Source organism: Talpa occidentalis, unplaced genomic scaffold (genome assembly GCF_014898055.3).
Source record: "Talpa occidentalis isolate TD23 unplaced genomic scaffold, MPIMG_talOcc4v2.1 talOcc4.2, whole genome shotgun sequence".
Taxonomy (NCBI): Eukaryota; Metazoa; Chordata; class Mammalia; order Eulipotyphla; family Talpidae; genus Talpa; species Talpa occidentalis.
The window spans coordinates 116476314-116495394 of record NW_023602073.1 but is presented as its reverse complement, the minus strand read 5'-3'; the positions used below and the strand labels follow the sequence as shown (position 1 = coordinate 116495394).

Below are 19081 nucleotides of genomic sequence, written 5' to 3'. Positions count from 1 at the left end.
CATCTCTGATTTTTAAAACATTAAACCCAAGTCAGTGATATAACTTTCATTTTATTGCATATTAAATTTATTTTCCACCATGAACTTGAAGTTACATAATTAGTTCATTCCATTTATAGAGAATGTCTGCTTTGTAATGTTAAGGACAAGGTCAGTTGTTACTGTCAAACTAATAAGCCAAATCAAACTTAGACTTTTTGTGAAAATCTGTGATTTGAAGATAAAAATGTTAATAGACATTCCTGGGATAATCCCATTTCTAATTTGATGCTAAGATCAATAAAGCACAAGGCATTAAGAATTCATCCCTTGAATGAACCATGATATTGGCCACCTCAGAATTTTGTACAGTGGGTAGGGTCAAATTTCTCTGTTCTTTGTGTTTGTGGAACTCTTGCTCAGATCACCAGCTCTAATTATCCCTTTGTCACCCTAAGGTTTTTGCCCCACAGCCCAAAGCACAAGAAAGATTCAAAAATGGATATTTTTTACTCTACAGTAGTACAAGGTTGATGAGGAGAGGAGAAAGGAGAGCCAACAGAACATAGGCAACTGGCTCGTCTTAATTTTAAGAGGACATATGGAGAGGGGGGGATTGCACAGGGACTATAATCAAGATGAAAATGGATACATTGTGCAAAAATGAAAAATAATGTAAAAAATATATAAAAGAAAAGAAAAAAAAAGGAAAAAGAAGAGTACATATAAAGTTAGATCTGGAAACCAGTTCTCTTAAAAGAGTATTATTCTGTATGCCTTTTTCAAAATATTTTGCTATGTCCTGCTGAAAACTCCTAGGATTTTTTTAAGTTGTATAGAGAAATACCAAAGAAAATATTTCTAAGAATGAATGTGGCATTAATATTATTTCTGGTCAGATAAAAGAATTGATGTCCAGAAAAGTCTTCCAGTATTGAACTAAAATTTCTGGATAAAATATTTTTAAACTCATCTTTTGAAATACTTTGCTGAACTATTGGGAAAAAAGGGAAGATCCTTTACTATAGACAATAAATTAAACTTGAACTCAACCTACCTGATGCTACTATCTGCCATGGGTATCAGGCTGTCTGGCTATCCCAGATGGTTGATGGTATGGAGAAATGACAAAAACATGAGGCTTCTAAAAATGGACAGGGTGGGCTGGGAAATCATCCACATAAAGCCAGAATCCCAGAAAATTTACACTGATATATGTGGAGGTTGTTGTTGGGGGGCAGGGGGTGCCTCTGTCAGTCAGGATTCTACCAGAGAAACAGAACTAGTAGATTATATGCGTGTGTATGTGCGTGTGTGTATATACCCATCTATATATAGATATAGAGGAAAAGATTTTTTTATAGCTATATCCTAGGTGAACATGTGTTTATTACACATATGAAAATATATTTATTGCATATTTACACATATCTGTAACTTATTTAAAGGAATTGGTTTACACAATTGGGGGTTGGAAAGTCAGAGATCTGAAGCACAGGCCAGAAAGCTTAGAATTCTCCAGCAAGATCTAGAGCTATAGTCCAAAGGCAGTTTTTTCTCCCTCAGGAAAATGTCAGTTTTGCTCTGCAGGCTTTCCAACTGATAAGATGTGATCACCCAGAGGACATCTCCTTTACTTGTAAAGAAGATAGTATAAAGAGTACTTGAGCCTAGTCAAATTGATACATAAAACCAATGTGAGAGAGAATGAGAGGGAAGTTAACCTGTTTAGCTTCTTTAGAGTTCAAGTAAAGACAGAGGAGTAAGTTTGCTATCACATGTGTTGAGGGTCAGAATCTATGACCAGAATTTATGTTTACCTACACCCCCTGATAAATATACACCAAGTACTTAGTAAACAGTGCTCACAACAGAACTTACTGTGGTGATGGAAGTATTCCATAAGTGGAATGCAGTAATGCACAATTTATCAAAACTCAAACTGTACTTAAAATGGGTGTAAGGGCAGGAATGACACCGAGCAGGTTTTCTATGATCCAGCAGACCAGACCGTTAGTAAAGGAGGAGTCCTGGAGCCCACAGTGGCTTTTGCAGGCTTTTATTGGGATTACCAGGTACACAGCAGGCAAGGGCGCTAGGGGGCTGGGAGGCTGGCAGGCCTCCCGGTCCCCCAGCTTAATCCTCATTCTATCTGGGGTCTCCGGTGTTCTCCCTCTCTCGGCTTCTGTTCTGCTTCCTGCTTCTTTCTCGGCTTCTCTGCTCCTCTCTCGGCTTCTGCTGGCATCCCCATGATGCTGCCCTTAAAAGCCCAGTCTCAGCCCAGGTGAATCCCATCTATCTATGCCCACACCCTATTCCAGGTGCCCGCCATCAGGCATGCCTTCAGGACCGCAAGGATCCATCCTCTATCCTGATGACGGGAGGGCAGAAAAGCCTGATACTTTTTACCTTACTCTACAATGGGTGAATTTTATGGTTTATAAATTACACTACAATAAAGTTGCTGAAAGGAAAAAAAAGTAACCTGAAGAACATAACTATATTTTCAAAGCTTTGAGTAGGAGGTCCTCTCAAATGCTGCTTTTCAAACCGAAAGACAGTATGACAGCTATATAGGAAATTTGATAATATCTAGCAAAACTGCTTATTTATTCATTGAGCCAGCAATTTACAGTGATATTTATTGCCATGCCATTTACAGCAGCAAAGACTGAAAACAATGTTAATGTCCATAAATAAGGGATAATTGAATAATGGTATATCCAAAAAAAAAGAATTCTATGGAGGTACAACAAGGAATAAAGAGCTTTATATTTTGCTATGGAATATGGTACAGAATATGGTCAGTTGAAAAAAACTACACCAGAGAAAAGCATATGTCAATTTACTATTTATATTAGTATTTCACATTTCTAATGTCTATTATTTTTAAAACTTAAAATGTCGTGCTTTGCATTAAAATCTCAGAAAAAAAAATAAGCTCAGTTAAAACATGTGAATATCCACTAATTGCCAAAGCTTGAGATACAAAGATAATTAAACATGTTCCCATTACAGCAGAAAATGTAAGTTTTAAGGGCCTCCCCGGTGACGCAGCGGTTGAGTGCTGGGTTGCGAAGCTGCCCTCAGCCTCTGCAGCGCCGGTTCGATCCCCAGCAGGTTCCATCCCCAGCCGCCGGGCGAGGGTCCCACATAGTGCACAGACCTCTCCTGCCGCCTGCTGCTCCCCTCAGCAGTGTACTTCTGTCCCTCTGCCTGCTCTGCTCCCTGCTCTGGCCCTGGTGAATTCTCTCACCCTCCCGCGCTTCTGACTGTACCCAGTGCTTGTATAAATAAATAAATAAATCTTTAAAAAAAAAATGTAAGTTTTAAAATAAAAGCAATATACTCCTTTATCAGATATGCTACAAAAATTTTTTTTGGTTTTAGAAATTAGATGAAATTTTAATCAATGAAGGCACCTTTTTTTTACTCTATTAGGAAAAACATTAATCACAAGTGACAACAAAAGACACATTTATAAATGCAATTGTAAAACAGTATTTTATTATTTTTAATATAATACTGTAACATTTCATAATATTGCATACTGCTCAAATGGTGGTTTAATTAAGCAAGAATATCCTTCCCTTATCCCACTCCTCAATCAGAATTTAAAGACACATTATCCTTTTAGAGCCTATCATACAGCTCCTAGCAAGTCACATTTCATAAAACAGTAACGCTATGAACTAAATTGAATAAAGGTTAACAGTTATTTTGATTTCACAGTTTCACAATTAAGTAGTCAGATGATTGCTGAATTGAGAACAGCAGCAAATATCCATTAAGACTTAATAATATTTTTGCCATAATGCTCCTTCGTAAAAGAAGAAAAAATACGAAGGCAAAGGTAATGTTTCTTTTAGCCCCTAATCTAACAAATCAACCTTTAAATGGAAACAGGTTTCAGTTACCAAATGATATGTTATTTCTGTGCCAGCAGATTTTACTACTTTTTTTTTTTGATGTGCTTTCTTGTTCCGGTGCTACCAATAAGTTAACAAAATGACACTAAAAAATATGTCATAAAAACAATCTCTCAAAATACATCATAGAGTTAAAAAAAAAAAACAAAAACTAAGCCAGTGAGTCAAGTACTTAAAAATATAAAACAAATAAGTATAATTGCATAGATTAGTAAAAATTCAAAGTTAGTAAAAATTCAAAATTCAAATTACACAAAACAGAACACCAAATTAAATAAACAAAAAGAACTCTTTCAAGTAATGTCTTGATTTTTGCATTAATATTGCATGCATTCCCCTTTAAAACGTATCTTAAATATTTTTGGCACAGTTTCTCTCAGATTTAAATATACCTTAAGAAAAAGAGTTAAAACAATCTGTTTTTCAGTGAAGATTAATGAAGATCCATGCTGGAGTCCTTTAAATGGGGTATTTGAAAAGAGTAGTCATCTTTAAAAAAATATGTAAGAAAGAAGTACGTGATATTCTTGGTCAATAAACATATCCCCAGGCCAGTAGGTGGTCCCAACTATGAAAGTGTGCCCCCTTGCCTTCAGCTCTAACCAAATTAGTTATGCAACAAATTAAAAATGCTATCTTATTTAAATGTTTAAAACATAAATGTTTAAGTGTTTAAGATTTAAATGTTTAAGATATAAGAGAGATAACATACTTCATACTTTGCTTCACTGGCAAAAATTTAAAAATCCTCCCCTCAAAGGTCACTCCATTTTGTGTGTCTGCATACAGAGAGACACAGACACACACATCTAGTTTATCTCCCATAAGAACTATTTTGCTTGAAAGACTTGACTTAGAGATCTATTAATATGACCACAGGGTCCTCAAGGAAAAAAAGCAGGCACAGCTGGTTAGTTTATGAATTATGCTGCATTGTCAAGTTCAACTGATTAGAAAGAATAGAATATACCCTGTCACCTGATACTTAGAACCATTTGCACCACAAGAAACAGTTTATCTGATAAAGTCATCATCAATTTGGTGATCTTTCATATAATTACCCTGTTCTTTTGAATACACAAAATGCAAAAGAAAAACTTTTTATACTAATCTTCATAACGCCCACTACAATAAAAGGGACATAGATACAATCCTCTACTTAACAATATAAAAAAGGTTTGGCAGATGCAGTCAGCATTACAGACACTATTTAAACCTTTATGTTATAGTTAGAGGTTTTAAGTGTCTTGCCAAAAGCTTCATTTCATGATATATAATTTACAAAGTGTCATACTATTTAAAAGTACTCCTATATACTTTTTTTCCTTCTTGTAACATGCCCCTGATTTCCAGCAGAAACATTATAAATGCTATCATAAATGAAATCTTTCTTTACAGAATAGACTATGAATCTTATCAAAAATGATTTAGGTTTCGTCTTAAAACAGTTATAAACTAATTTTAAATAAGTGTTTTAGGTATATAAATGGAAATGTTAACAGCCTGCATGTAACTTATACATGAAAGACTAATTTCAACAGTACCATATTGGCTTAGAAAATACCATGTTAACAGTGCTGTGAGAATAACAAATACACAAACATATGCATCTATATGTATTTGTAAGTAAATACATATATATAATTTTTCTGTTGAAACTTTTTAAAAGTTTCAGTTTCAAGAGGTTTTCTCTGTTACACATAAAACACACACAGTTTATATTGACCAGTCTGATATAAATGTAATCTGATATATTGACTCACAATGAGCAGCAGGATGACACGCTATTAAAATTTTTTTTAATATAGACTTTAGCCATATTAAATAATCCTTAGCAATTTTCACAAGTATCATCCTTTCATTGCCAAAGATTATGTGCGCTTAGTAAAATGTAACACATAAGATGTTTTCTTTAGGATAATTTTGCCTTTCAAGTACCCTAATTATTACACAGAAAGTGAAACTTCAATTACTGCTCTGGAAAATCAGAGGAAGAACTACAGTATTATTTTTCTATGCAGCACTACTTTAGATTCATGATGGCATCTTGATCATGATGCTCTTTAAAATAAAGAGTGAAAAAATAATAAAACACTTTCAAAAGTGGTAGCATATTCAGTTGAAATATAAAACATACTAATATAATGCCATTTATATGTTAAAAAAAATATTAAATGTTTCATAATCATTTTAATGTGTTCAACATGAAGAACAGCTTCTCTCTTCACAATTGCCACATTTTAATTGATTATCGGTATATTTCTTCCATTTTTTATAAATAAATTTTACAGGTTCTCTATTGTAATTTTTTTGCAAAGTATAACCTACAGCACAGTGATTTATAATTTTAAGTAATAAATATTTTCACATTCTAATTTAGCTTTTACACTATTTCATGCTCCTGAAGCTTTTCTGTTTTGTGTTTGCTTCAAGACAGAGGTAGATTTAAAAGACTGGCTGTGTCACTTGCTGCCAAAATGTAATTATCAATAACTCTACTGCTAATATGCAGTTCCAAGTATACTAGAAAAAACTCAGAGCTATTATGTACTACTTTACCAAAGCTCTCCTGTTTAAGCTTAAGTTGTTAAATGATTTCATAATGAATTTAATTGTTCACAAAAAGATAAAAAAAATAGATAAAACAATAAGAGACATAAATATAGGCACACCAATATAAAAACAAAATCATAAAGTAAGATTGCATATGAATGGAAACTTGTGTTTCATTTTGCTTTTTAAAAGTGCACGAAATTATTTCTATTCTGTTCTATGTAAAAACGTATCATACATTCCTACTGATACTGCAACAAAGAAGTGTTATCTAAAGTTACCCTTTTTAAACATTAGCATTTCCTCCCACCAAGTTAAAGTTGAAACCCTTCCATTGGTGTTTCCTGCTGCTGGAATACAAACTGTTGTTGGTTTTCATCCACCTGAGGTACAATGCTGGGGTCATCGTCTTCTACACCAAAATAATGTTCAATCAGGTCAAAAGCCTTTTGGTAAATTTCCTGATTCTCATGGCTTTGCAGAAATTCAATTTTATCCAGACCTATTATACAAAGCATATATATTAATATACAAAATTTTACGTAAGTTTCAATATATATTTAAATCAAAATAAAGAATCAATAGGACCTATCAGTCCATCAGCAATGGGACTTTTCCCTTTATTTTTTGCACATACTGATAGTTAACACTTCAAGAATAAGAGCATGAGGCAGTACAGTATGAGGAAGGCTCACAGGCCTACGAGGAAGAGGATTAATCTCTCATTCAGGACAGGGAGAGTACAAAATAGGGGTGAGAAGAGCATGGTGGAGTGGAGTAAAGGACTATGGGGCACTCTCTGGTGGTGGGAAAACTATGTGATCACACCTGAAGAGAGAAATCTTATGTTGTCAAAATATAAACAAGGATCTTTAAAAAATTTTTTTGATTTTTTTTTTTTTAAATATCACAGTCTCTGTTCTGCTAGCTGTGTAATTCTGTCCAAGTAAGTTTGGTGCCTCTGTATTTTGGTTTCTCAATTTTAAAGTGACAGCTTTCGATTATGTACCTCCACAGGTTCATTCCAGAGTAATTATGCTAAAGAAAAGCAAAAAAGGGAAAGCAACAAAATAAAAACAAATGAGGAACCTAAAACACAAATGCAGCTATACGTGCATATACACATTCTCTCACAGAATGAGCTACAGTATATCAGTGAAGTTTAAATGAGTTTATTTGCAAACCCAATATGGCTCATCTATAATTTATTAAATGAACAATTGATAAGTGAAAGAGAAAGGTCCATTTTGAAAGGATAAGGAGAATCTACAGCATTTTTTATTGCTTAAAATAAAAAAAGGACATAGAAATCTGGGTAATGCTGAAAATATATTTCATTTAATAATTGAAAAACCTCTTCAATCATATTATTGGTGAATAGAAAGAATAAACGAAAGTAGTCATATTTATACAAAGAATAATCCAAACTCTAATCTAAGCTGGAGTCAAAATGACTATACTAAAATTTAAATCAATGATTAACATCTTGTATTTGACATTATACAATCTGAAATAAAGGCAAAGTGACATCCCAGGCTCGGTTTAAGAATCATAATAAAGCTTGAATTAACCATTCAATTTAAGAGGACTAAAGGCAAATAAATATTTAATGGAAATAAACTGAAAGGAAAAAATCAATTTAAATTCCTTAGTTCAAAAATAAATTCCATGTGAATTAAATGTTTTAAGAATCCAATGAGAAAATGCTAACCAAAAAAAAAAAAAATTAGTTTCATCAAATCCATGTGGGGGCAATGATTATGTAAACTTTGAAGGAATAGAACATTAGACTGAGTCATTTGTTAAATATGAAAGAACAAGGTTTATCGCATTACAATAAAAATGCAAAAGAAAACTGGGAGAAAAGCTGCATGAAAATAAAGAACTTTAAAATAAAATAATTCAAATTGTCAAAAAAGAGTCATACAGGTAACTGGACAAAGAAAATTATTTACAATTATGTTTGCAATTTGCGGCAAGGCACTAATGCATGGAAAATACACAACATCTTCTATATGAAATAAAACAGAAAAATGTATAGAAAAGCAATTTAAGATATTGCTATTTCATATTAGCTAAACTGGCAAAATCAACAAAACAAGAAGTCGTGGAATAGATTCAAACAACACCAGTAACACTGTCAAGTAACATGCCTCTGGAAAGTAAAAGCAGAAAATATAACAAAAGCTTAAAAGGAAGCTTGTGCCCAAGATAGCAACTGCATTCCTGAGAATTTTTTTTTTTTTTTTTTTTAGAAGCTGAGTACATTTAATTATTGAAATGGATTATAATATGTATTTTTTTGGGGGGGGAGGATTTTTTTTTTTAATTGTTATATTCCCCATACAATTGCAGCCCCCCCATTCTGACCCCAATCCCTCCCCTCCCGCCCCCGCCCCCCTAAAAGTGTCTCTGGTTCATAGTTTTTTGTTGATTTTGATTTTCACTTTTTTAAAGTTATTCATTTTCCTGGTCCCTTATTTAAGTTTTCTAGATTCCTGTTATGAGTGAGACCATCCGGTATTTTTCTTTTTCTTTTTGGCTTATTTCGCTGAGCATGATCCCTTCCAGCGCCATCCATGTTGCTGCAAATTGCATGTGTTTATCTTTTGTGGCATTCCTGAGAATTTATCCCAAGAGAGTAACACAACAGAAGGAAAAATTAATTGCAGAGAGATGCTTACTTAAGCATATATAAACTAGTAAACAAACTGAAAACAAACTAATGCTCAATTGTAAGAATATGCCTCAACAATATTCACTCAATATAGCATGATGTGGCTATCACAAATTATAAAAATTGAGTAGAAACATAAAATATCTCTGAAACATTAAAAAGTAGAAACAAAATTATATGTATGCTGCAATTAGATCAATATAAAGTATTGGTACAAAAGGACATTGCAAAAAAAAAAAGATAATCAGAAGAATTTATTAGGGTAAAAGAATTAAGGTAACTTTAAAAAAAAAGGTTTCTCAAATATTATACTGCCTTTTTTTCACAATAAAATATTTTTATAGTACTAGAGGTGGGAAATACCAATGGCAACTAATTAAAAATTGACTTTAATTATAAATTTTTAACTGATTGCTTACCATATGCTTCTTCAATGAGAGCACAATATGGATTAACACCTAGTCCATTTTGCTTAGATTCTTGTTCTCCAAGACGTAAAATATTTTCAAGTCCATTTAAAGCCACTTGAACTATTTTAGAGTCCATAACAGTCAAAAGGTCACAGAGTGGTTTAATGCAGCCCAAGGCTACCAAATACCTTTAAAATAATTAAAAAATAAAAGTGGGGGGAGGAGGCATTTAAAAAGACTTAGTTATTAAAATATTCTTCATAAGGAAATGTTATCTAATCAACTAAGAAAATTACTCCTATACAAACTCAACATTAAATTTTCACTTATATAGGACCTAGAAAACTTTTCACAACATAATTAGCAATAAATGGTATTGCATTTATTATAAAATTATACACACATATTAGTGCTTTGGCTGTTTTTGCATGGCACATGAGCACAAAGAATAGTGGGTTCAAAAAATGAGAGTAAGATACTATCCACAGACAAAGGTAACAACTGATTAGGAAAACATCAATATTAAATACTGATATTTAAATATTAAGTTTTTTAAATATTAATTGATAATCTATTTTCCATTCTTAGCATGCAAAGTTACAGGTAGAAACGAAGAGAAAGAAAACTCATCTTGAAGTAAATTCACATTTAATTAAATGTCACTGATATTAAGTTATCATTTTTGTGTCACAAAATTACATGTATCTGATTTTAATGGCATAATAAATATTTGAGGCTCACAGTAGTGTATTTTGCAGATTAATAAGGACTTTGGTTTTTCAGATATTTAATCTGATTGTTCATGACTAGTATGCCAAGGAGAATTATGTTAATTACAGTTTAAATGAAAAAAAAAAAACCCCATTGTGAATGAATGATAACTGATGTAACAAATGCCTTTTTATAAGAGAAATGTTTATTAAACTGACATAGAAATGTTTGTTCCATCAACAAATAAAATGTATCAATTCATATTTTATCCCATTTATATTTAAAAAACAATGGGTAAAAATCTTTCACACCTTATTTGTTCTGGAGTACCTCCTGATGTTGCATTAGTTATAGCCCATGCTGCTTCTTTTCTGGTTCGAAACTCTGCTTTCTGAAGAATCTCAATCAAAACAGGAAAAATATTTGCATCTATAACAGCCTAAGGAGCAAAGTGATATAGTATAATCAATACAAACACATTTTAAAAAATATTACTAAGTAGAGGAATACTGAAACTCAACGGCCTTAAAATGTCAGGCTTTTAGGAAATACCTTTGGTAGCATTTTATTTCTAATCTATCATGAAACTTTAATATATTTTCCAAGTGGCAGAATATGAATTTTGAAGATTATGAAACACAAGTCATATGTTTGATCAAAATAGGTGATTACTTAAGGAGATTTTTAGTACCGTTATCATTATTTAAAAGTTTTTGGAGGAAGACCATTACCTAATTTACTTTAATCTAATGAAAATCTGTCCATTTTAAAAGATTAATCATTATGTGGCAGGCTCCATGTTGGGCAATTAGTTATCTATGTATCATATATATACACACACACACACACACACATCTATATCATATACATGTGATACATATTTCATGTTACCATTTTGAGTTAGAAAGGCCATATTCCTTAATATACTTTTCAAGAATCATTTTTTTTTATAGTTCACTAAAAAACTAACTGAGGGCCTCCCTGGAGGCGCAGGTGGTTGAGCACTGCACTGTGAAGCTGTCCACAGCCTCTACAGCGCGGGTTCGATCCCGGCCAGCCACTGAGAATCCCACATGGTGAAGCAGACCTCTCCTGTCTCACCCACTGCTCCCCTCAGCAGTGTATTTCAGTCAGTCTGCCTGTTCTGTTCCCGGCTCTGTCTCTGGTGAATCCTCTCACCCTCCCATGCATCTGGCCTGTACCCCAGTTCTTGTATAAATAAATAAATCTTTAAAAAAAAAAAAACCTAACTGATAAAATGCTGTTTTTTGTCCAAATTGATTTGTGAGGTCTTCTTGTTCTGTCCTCAGATCTGAAAGGCATTTACCTGAATCTGAGCTCTATTACCAGCAGTGATGTTAGAGACAGTCCAACATGCTTCTTTCCTAATTGACTCCTTTGGGCTACTCAATAAATGCAAGAGACAGGGTAATGCAGAGCAATTCAAAATCACCTAAAACAAAATGTTAGAAATGAAAACACAAAGTTTGATACCACATAAAAAAATACACTAATGAATTATTTAGAAACACAAAACCATCCTGACAGACTAAGATTAAAAAAAAAGAAATTCCTCTCAAAGTAAAACTTAAGGTCTTTACTATCTTTCATTTTCCTTCTTGCCAGCAATTGACTTATTTTGTGTAGTAAAGTGCCCTGTTCTTAATTCACTAAAATGCAAATACATAGGCCACATGGTGGTATACCCCTCAAGTTTACAATTGCACTTAAATTCAACTGATATAACTGTAAAAAAAGAGATTAAGTGAGGTCAGTATTCAACAAAATTTTGCCAAAATTGATGAAAAAAATTCAAAGTATCTAATTTTATAACCATTAATAAATCTTAATGTGTAGAACAAGGCTATGTGTTTCATTAAAATTTTTATTGTTCCACAGTATTATTGGTTTGCATATTTTGCTTTAAAATAGTATAGATGGTTTAATGGGTTTAAAATAGACCAAAAAAACCAGAATTTTCATATATATAAAATATATAACAACTTTTTGAAAAACTTTTCCTGTTCCACTTTTCCTTTGTACAGAATATATTGTTTTGTTATTTCATATTCTATATATTAATTATTTTCCTATTTTCCAATGATTTATATAAATTTACTTGACAAACAATGTATGAAGCAGTGCACCAAAATTCTGCTGGAAAATGTGATATATGTTTAGAAGGGCACTTTCATTTAAAGTGCTATTTTAAATTAATAACTATCTCTAAGGATCAAAATTTATTAACTAAGGAATCTAAGTAGGATTTTAATGGATTAAAGCTCAAAGAAAATATGTATTAGAATAGTTTATTGTATGATGGCAAACAAAGAAGAACCACTATTCACTGCAGAGTTTAAATTTCCATCTCCAAGAATGATTGTACCCCAGATCTGAAAACAATCTTGACATCTCACCACCCTGCATAGACACACACAATAACAAATCCCATAATGTTTCCTTGCTACCTTTCCTTCCATTCTCATATTCTAGGTCTTCAATGTACTATAAAACACCCTTCCATTTCTAGTCCCACTTTCAACCTATTTAAAATCAATCACCCTCTCAAAAACAGTTTCTTTTCAAGTCAAGCTACCTCTTAAACATACCTCACACACGATTGCCTCTGTATCTATGGTAACATAAATCTTTTAAAGTCTAAGTTATTTCTACTTTTAAGATCTAGCTTTAGTTCCTATTCCTTTATGAAACTCACAGATTTCTTAGCACACTAATCCCTTTTTAAAACCTTCACAGCATTTAATGAACAATCAGATCACAGTATACGTGTACTACTTTGTTTTACTACATTTTCTCCCCAAATGGAGTCATAAATCACTCAAGAGCAAAGTTCATATTTCTTTATTGATACAGGACTAGGATAGTACTTTCACATAGAGGTATTTGAGGTTCATCATGTATTATCAAGAATCTGCTTACTATTACATTATAGATGCTTGTATAATTACGGCAATGCTAAAATGGAATAATAGGCAAACATCTGGTATGAAATACGACAAACTTAAATCTGTTATCTTAACAATTTATCATACTGAAGTCTGAACTTACCTGTGTTTGAATATCATCACCAGTCACAATATTTCCAACTGCTCTTAATGCAGGTGAAACAACTTTATAATCATTGTGCCTAGAAATAATAAAAATATGAACTTATATACTATATAAGAATCATTTATAGAAGTTTCCAAATAGTACAAAAAAATTCTGTAAATTCTTTATCCAGAGAGCCTAGTAATATCTTTATAACAAAGATTGCAATATATCTATAACAAGAATCTAATCATGTGTAGCACAAAGTTATCATATCCTGTTTTCCACTCTTTCAATTCAAAACAGTTCCTTAGCCTTTCCTTGATTTTCTTAACGTTGGCATTTTTGATAAACACAAGACAGTTGGTTTTGGCCCATGTCTCCTTATGATTATGAGCCCAAGCTATATATTTTGGCTAGGAAATCACAAATGCTATGGCCTTTTCATTATATAATTTTGGAAAGTATATGGCATTTGTTTTATCCATTATAGTGATGCTGAACACTGGTCTTCAGATGTTATCTGCCAGATTTCTTCACCATAATATTACTGTTTGTCCCTCTGTGTTTAATATTTTGAGAGGAAATACTTTTAGATCATGTAAAATTCCATTTTACCAGTAGGGTTAACACTCTTGATGACTTTTGTCTGATTTTATAGTTACCAGTATTGTTGCTAATGATTTTCTAATACTGCCACTTAGACTATATGCTCTATCTATCTATCTATCTATCTATCTATCTATCTATCTATCTATCTATCTATCTATCTATCTATCTATCTATCTATCTATCCATCCTATCTATCTACCTACCTCCCTACTTACTTGCCTGCCTGCCTACCTACCTACCTACATGCTTGTTACTGATGTATTTATTTTAGTGTGAATTCATCCGTTGTGATTTTATTCAATAAATTATACATTACTATAATTTTGTTTCAATGTTCCAATTGTCCCAGAGTTGAACAGTAGTTCAACCTTCAAGTGGATTTCTGTGACCTTTTGACATTTCTCCATTCTTTGAGCATTCATTACTTCCTGGTTCATCTTACCATTTTTTTCTCAGTCTATTTCTGGTAATTAGCCATTTCTCCAAGAACCACGGCTCTTTTTAATGGAGAGTCTTACCTTAGAAACCAAGATTTGGGCATTTCAGATTCTGAACTGCTTAGTTTAACTGTATGGCTACTCCTAGACTCTTTAAAACACACACACACACACAAATATATTAATTTCTACATCTCTATGTTGAAAGTCAAAAGTTCACATTGATTACTTCAATAAGTCTAATACCACAAGATTATTTATTCTGGCAATCCTCCAGTTAGACTGCTACCCTATGTATGTTGACTCCCTCCCACCCCCAACTCTAGCCTACCTGCTTGCCCCAATATGGGTAGGATTCATCCCTGATCCCTCCTCATTGGACCTGCCTGCTCAACCTCCTCTGGTATCCTTCTCATGCGCAGGCTATCACTCCTTATTAGACCTCTCTTCTTGTGCCTACCTACTGGCTTTTTTTTTAACAAAAGGAAAATTTTGTTTAAAGAAGAAATTCTTTTAAATCTTTTAAAAGCAAATTTCTTATAGGTTTATAATTTCTCTGCATAAAAAACCCTAGTTTTTAAAAGAAGGTACAATAATAGCTGAGCAAAGAGAAACATTATCTTTAAGGTAAGTGAAATACTACATGATTTTTCAGAACATGGACTCTTTCACAAAATAATTATTATAATGAAAAATTAAGCAGATTATTTGTTCTGTGAGAGCAGGCACTTCATTTATGATGTCATGTACAATACTCCAGGAGGGAACAGATATTCCATTAATTCCCTCTCATTCATAAAGAGGACATATAAAAACTAATGAAATTCATTAACAAAGTGCTTAGTCCCAACTACAGGATATGAGATATAATTTTAAGAGTCAAATTTTCAGTATTATAGCTATTCTGCAACAGGGAGTTTTACTTTTCAATCCTTCCTAAATAGCAACTAAAAGATATTTACCAGGCCAATACTCTAACTGCTAAACTTAATCCACTCACACAAGTATTAATCAAAAATTATAGTTACATCAAAAGTTCCACCAATCTCCGACAGACTCCAGAATCAATAACTGCTTGAATTTTATCATTAGGTCCATCAGAGAGGTAAGACAGGGCCCAACACACATCTGCTAATACATCTGGGTCACTGCTAAACAGCAATTGTGACAGGACACTTAAGCAAGGTGAGACCTGGAAGGGAAGAAATAGTCAATATTTAAAATTTTTTTCTATCTAAAACCAAGTTTCTTTAAAAAAATACAGAAACTCATTTTAAAACAAAAATGCAGTGCTACAAAAACACTAGATTAAAGTACTCTATTGTTTTAAAATTGTGATCATATATATAAATGTGAAACTGATTACAATACTATTAATCTCATATAGAATATGGATATGTGGTAATTCAGGGTGTTCTTTCTTTAAAATATAGTATGTATTTGGGATCCCCTATCTATGTCCAAATTATACACACACTGATAGAAGTCAAAATGTTTCAGGTAAGGGTAATATACTGATCATAGAATATGATATAAATGAACCAAATTAACCTTACTTTACTTTTTACATGTACTTTATTGGAAGTAAATATAATAATCATTTGAGGAGTAATAGTATAGAAAATACAAAAGGAAACATTAAGGGTTTTTAATGGAAGTCACTATGCTTTTTTAGTATATTGAAACCTAAATCTTCAATTAGAAAATGTGCGCATACACACAATAGGAATTGTTAATCCCTTTAGCATTAACACTACAACTGATTAATTGCACGGTGAAGTCACTTTACCTCTCTAAGACTCAGGTTCCAAATCTGTGAAACAAAGATACTGCATTGGATAAAAATCTATCATCCTTCCTTATCTCTAATCAGGGAGACCTAGTTTCAAACACTACATACTACCATGAGCAAATTATTTAACATATCTAAATCCCAATTTCTTCATATATAAAACATGGAAAGTATGGTACTGTTAAATTAGTAAGAATAGTGATATAAAAAAACAAAGTAGTACCACACATTTTTAGGTTTATGTTAAACTCTTTTTTTTTTTGGTAACTTTGGTTTACAACATTGTATACTAGGTGCAGGATCGTATCTCTTCTGATGTATGTTATCACAATACATATACCACCAAGGCATCCACAGTCCTTCCCCACAGTTGATTGGGCCCCTCCACACATTGCTGCCCACCATCACTCTCCCCATCTGACAGACTCTCAATTCAGCTAGGGTTTGTTTTGGTTTGCAAAAGAAACTATTATTAAAATGAAATGGTATAAAATATTTGTACCTCATACAAACACAGAGTTGATATCCAGGACATACAAAAATAAACTCATATAATACAACAAAGAGAAAACAGCCCAATCAAAAAATGGGCTGAAGAGCTTAATAGATACTTCTTCCAAGAAAACATACACATGGCCAATGGGTACACACAAAAAAATGCTCATTATCAATTACGATCAGGGAAACGCAAATCAAAACCATGATGAAACATCACTTCAATCCTGGAGAATGGTCCACATCAAAAAGATGAGAAACAGTAAGTATTGACAAGGGTGCAGAGAAAAAGGAACACTTATCCACTGTAGGTGGGAATATAGACTAGACCAGTACCAGTGGAAAACAGTTTGGAAGTTTCTCAAGATACTAAAAATAGATCTACCACATAATCCAACAATTCCACTCCTAGGTATCTACCCAAAAAATGCAGAATCATGAATTCAAAGGGATAAATACTCTCCCTATGTTCACTGCAGCACTATTTATAGTCAAGTTATGGAAACAACCTGAATGCCTAATGACAAAGAAATAGATTAAGAACATGCACTTACAGAATACTACTCAGTTATAAAATAGATGAAATCTTGCCATTTGTGACAAAATGAATATAACTGGAGCAGATTATGCTAAGTAAAATGAAGTCAAAAGAAGAGAGTCAGACACCAGTAATTTCACTCATATGTGGAATGTAGACAAAGCAATGGAACAGTCAAAACCATACAATTGTTTTAAGAGCAAAATATCCTGTCCCACTGTGTTCTCAGAAACAAGGAAAAAATAGAACTACAAATCTTGTCTTTGAGGAAGAGTGGACATTTATAATCCTGCCTATAAAGATAAAGATAAAAATGAGTAAGGAATGGTAAAAGATAAAAATGAGTTAGGAATGGTAACTGATTTAGGAGAGAAAAGTAAAAACTCAAAATCTGAAGAGGGAGCTATTACTAAGAATAAAGCTAATATTTCCTACAAACACTACCCAAAGTGCCTTAAGAATCAGAAACACCAGGTAATGTGAAAGGCAAAAGAGGCAAGGTACTAAAATAGAAGGAAAGATGAAAAATATAAACAAGAAAGAGGTTAGATCCTGTGTCGTAGGCATGGGTAGGTCTAACATTCTTAATAGTGGAAGAAATATTTTTAACAAGATTAATAATAAATAACAAAGCACAAACTATGTTAAAAGGTGATTAAAAAAATAGCAGAAAATGTGAGTTAGGAATACACATGCTCTGTAGTAGTAGCTGATGACATTATTATATACAGGGTAGAGCTGTCATGGGTAAGGTGACTTCCTAGCATTCACTTAAAGGAGATGAAAAGAATTAGGTGGATATTAACTAACAGTGTGGATCAGTGGTTCTCAAAAGTAGTCTATGGATCCCTGGAAGATTCTTGACAACCACCTATTTCCAGAATTGTACTAAAATATTCTACAGATATTTTTCATTTTGTGGCATTCTTCTATATTCTTCTTCCGATATATTTACCACACAGGAATTTTTACATTAATGCAATACTATTATCTACAATATAAAGCAAATTCAATTTTTTAAGATAAAACAATGCCTATTTGTGAACAAATCAATAATTTAACACTGTATTTGTTGATTCTGTAGTGTCTTTTTCACAAATCAAGTTTAATGAAGTATATATTATATAGAGAAATTTTTAAGTCTAGTGTTCTAATCAGAGTTCTGACAAATATCTAGCTATATAGCTACCACCCAATCAAGATACAAAATATCTCTATCACCCCTCCAAATTTCTATTCTGTCTCTTTGGATAAAGTTCCACCAATCTTTAAAAACCTATTATAAGGACACTTAAAAGTTTATGTAGATGGGGCCTCCCTGGTGGCGCAAGGGGTTAAGCACCACACTATGAAGCAATCCGCAGCCTCTGTGGCATGAATTCGATCCCTGGCAGGCCAGGGAGCAACCTACATGGCGAAGCAGACCTCTCCTGACTCTCCCGCTGCTCCCCTCAGCAGTGTATTTCAGTCAATCTGCCTGTTCTGTTCCCCACTCTGTCTCTGGTGAATCATCCTGTCACCCCCCGGATCTCCGGCCTGTACCCCAGCTGTTGCATGCATAAATAAATAAATCTTTTAAAAAATAGTTCATGTAGACAAATTTCTTAATTTGTATATTTTACTCATACCTTACTAAAATTTGGAGGTGGATTTTTGCCTCTACATAAATTTGAGAGGGCCCATACAGCATTTCTGGTTGTTGTAAGTCTGTTTGAATTTGTTAACAATCTGCCAAGAAAAAGAGAAAAGGAATTGTGCTAATATATTTAGTTTTCCTCTTTATTTTCTATCATAACATGAAATTTCTCAATATATTTTATAAGGCATTCACAATGACCTGATAAAACAGATAAAAGAGAGATTTTAAAACTCATTGCATTTTAAGAATCAAAATAAA

General features: G+C 32.8%; 1 protein-coding gene across 1 annotated transcript in view; it reads right to left on the bottom strand.

The window, feature by feature from the left end:
- Positions 1-3486: 3486 nt before the first annotated feature.
- KPNA5 (karyopherin subunit alpha 5) overlaps positions 3487-19081 on the bottom strand; it is a 33660-nt gene continuing 18065 nt past the window's right edge. Inside the window, exons 8-14 of the mRNA XM_037520295.2 lie at positions 18813-18912; positions 15388-15551; positions 13329-13407; positions 11587-11712; positions 10571-10698; positions 9558-9736; positions 3487-6963 (exon numbers count right to left, since the gene is read on the bottom strand). Coding sequence (XP_037376192.1) covers positions 6776-6963; positions 9558-9736; positions 10571-10698; positions 11587-11712; positions 13329-13407; positions 15388-15551; positions 18813-18912 — 964 coding nt within the window. The 3' untranslated portion in view covers positions 3487-6775. The remainder of the gene's footprint in view (positions 6964-9557; positions 9737-10570; positions 10699-11586; positions 11713-13328; positions 13408-15387; positions 15552-18812; positions 18913-19081) is intronic.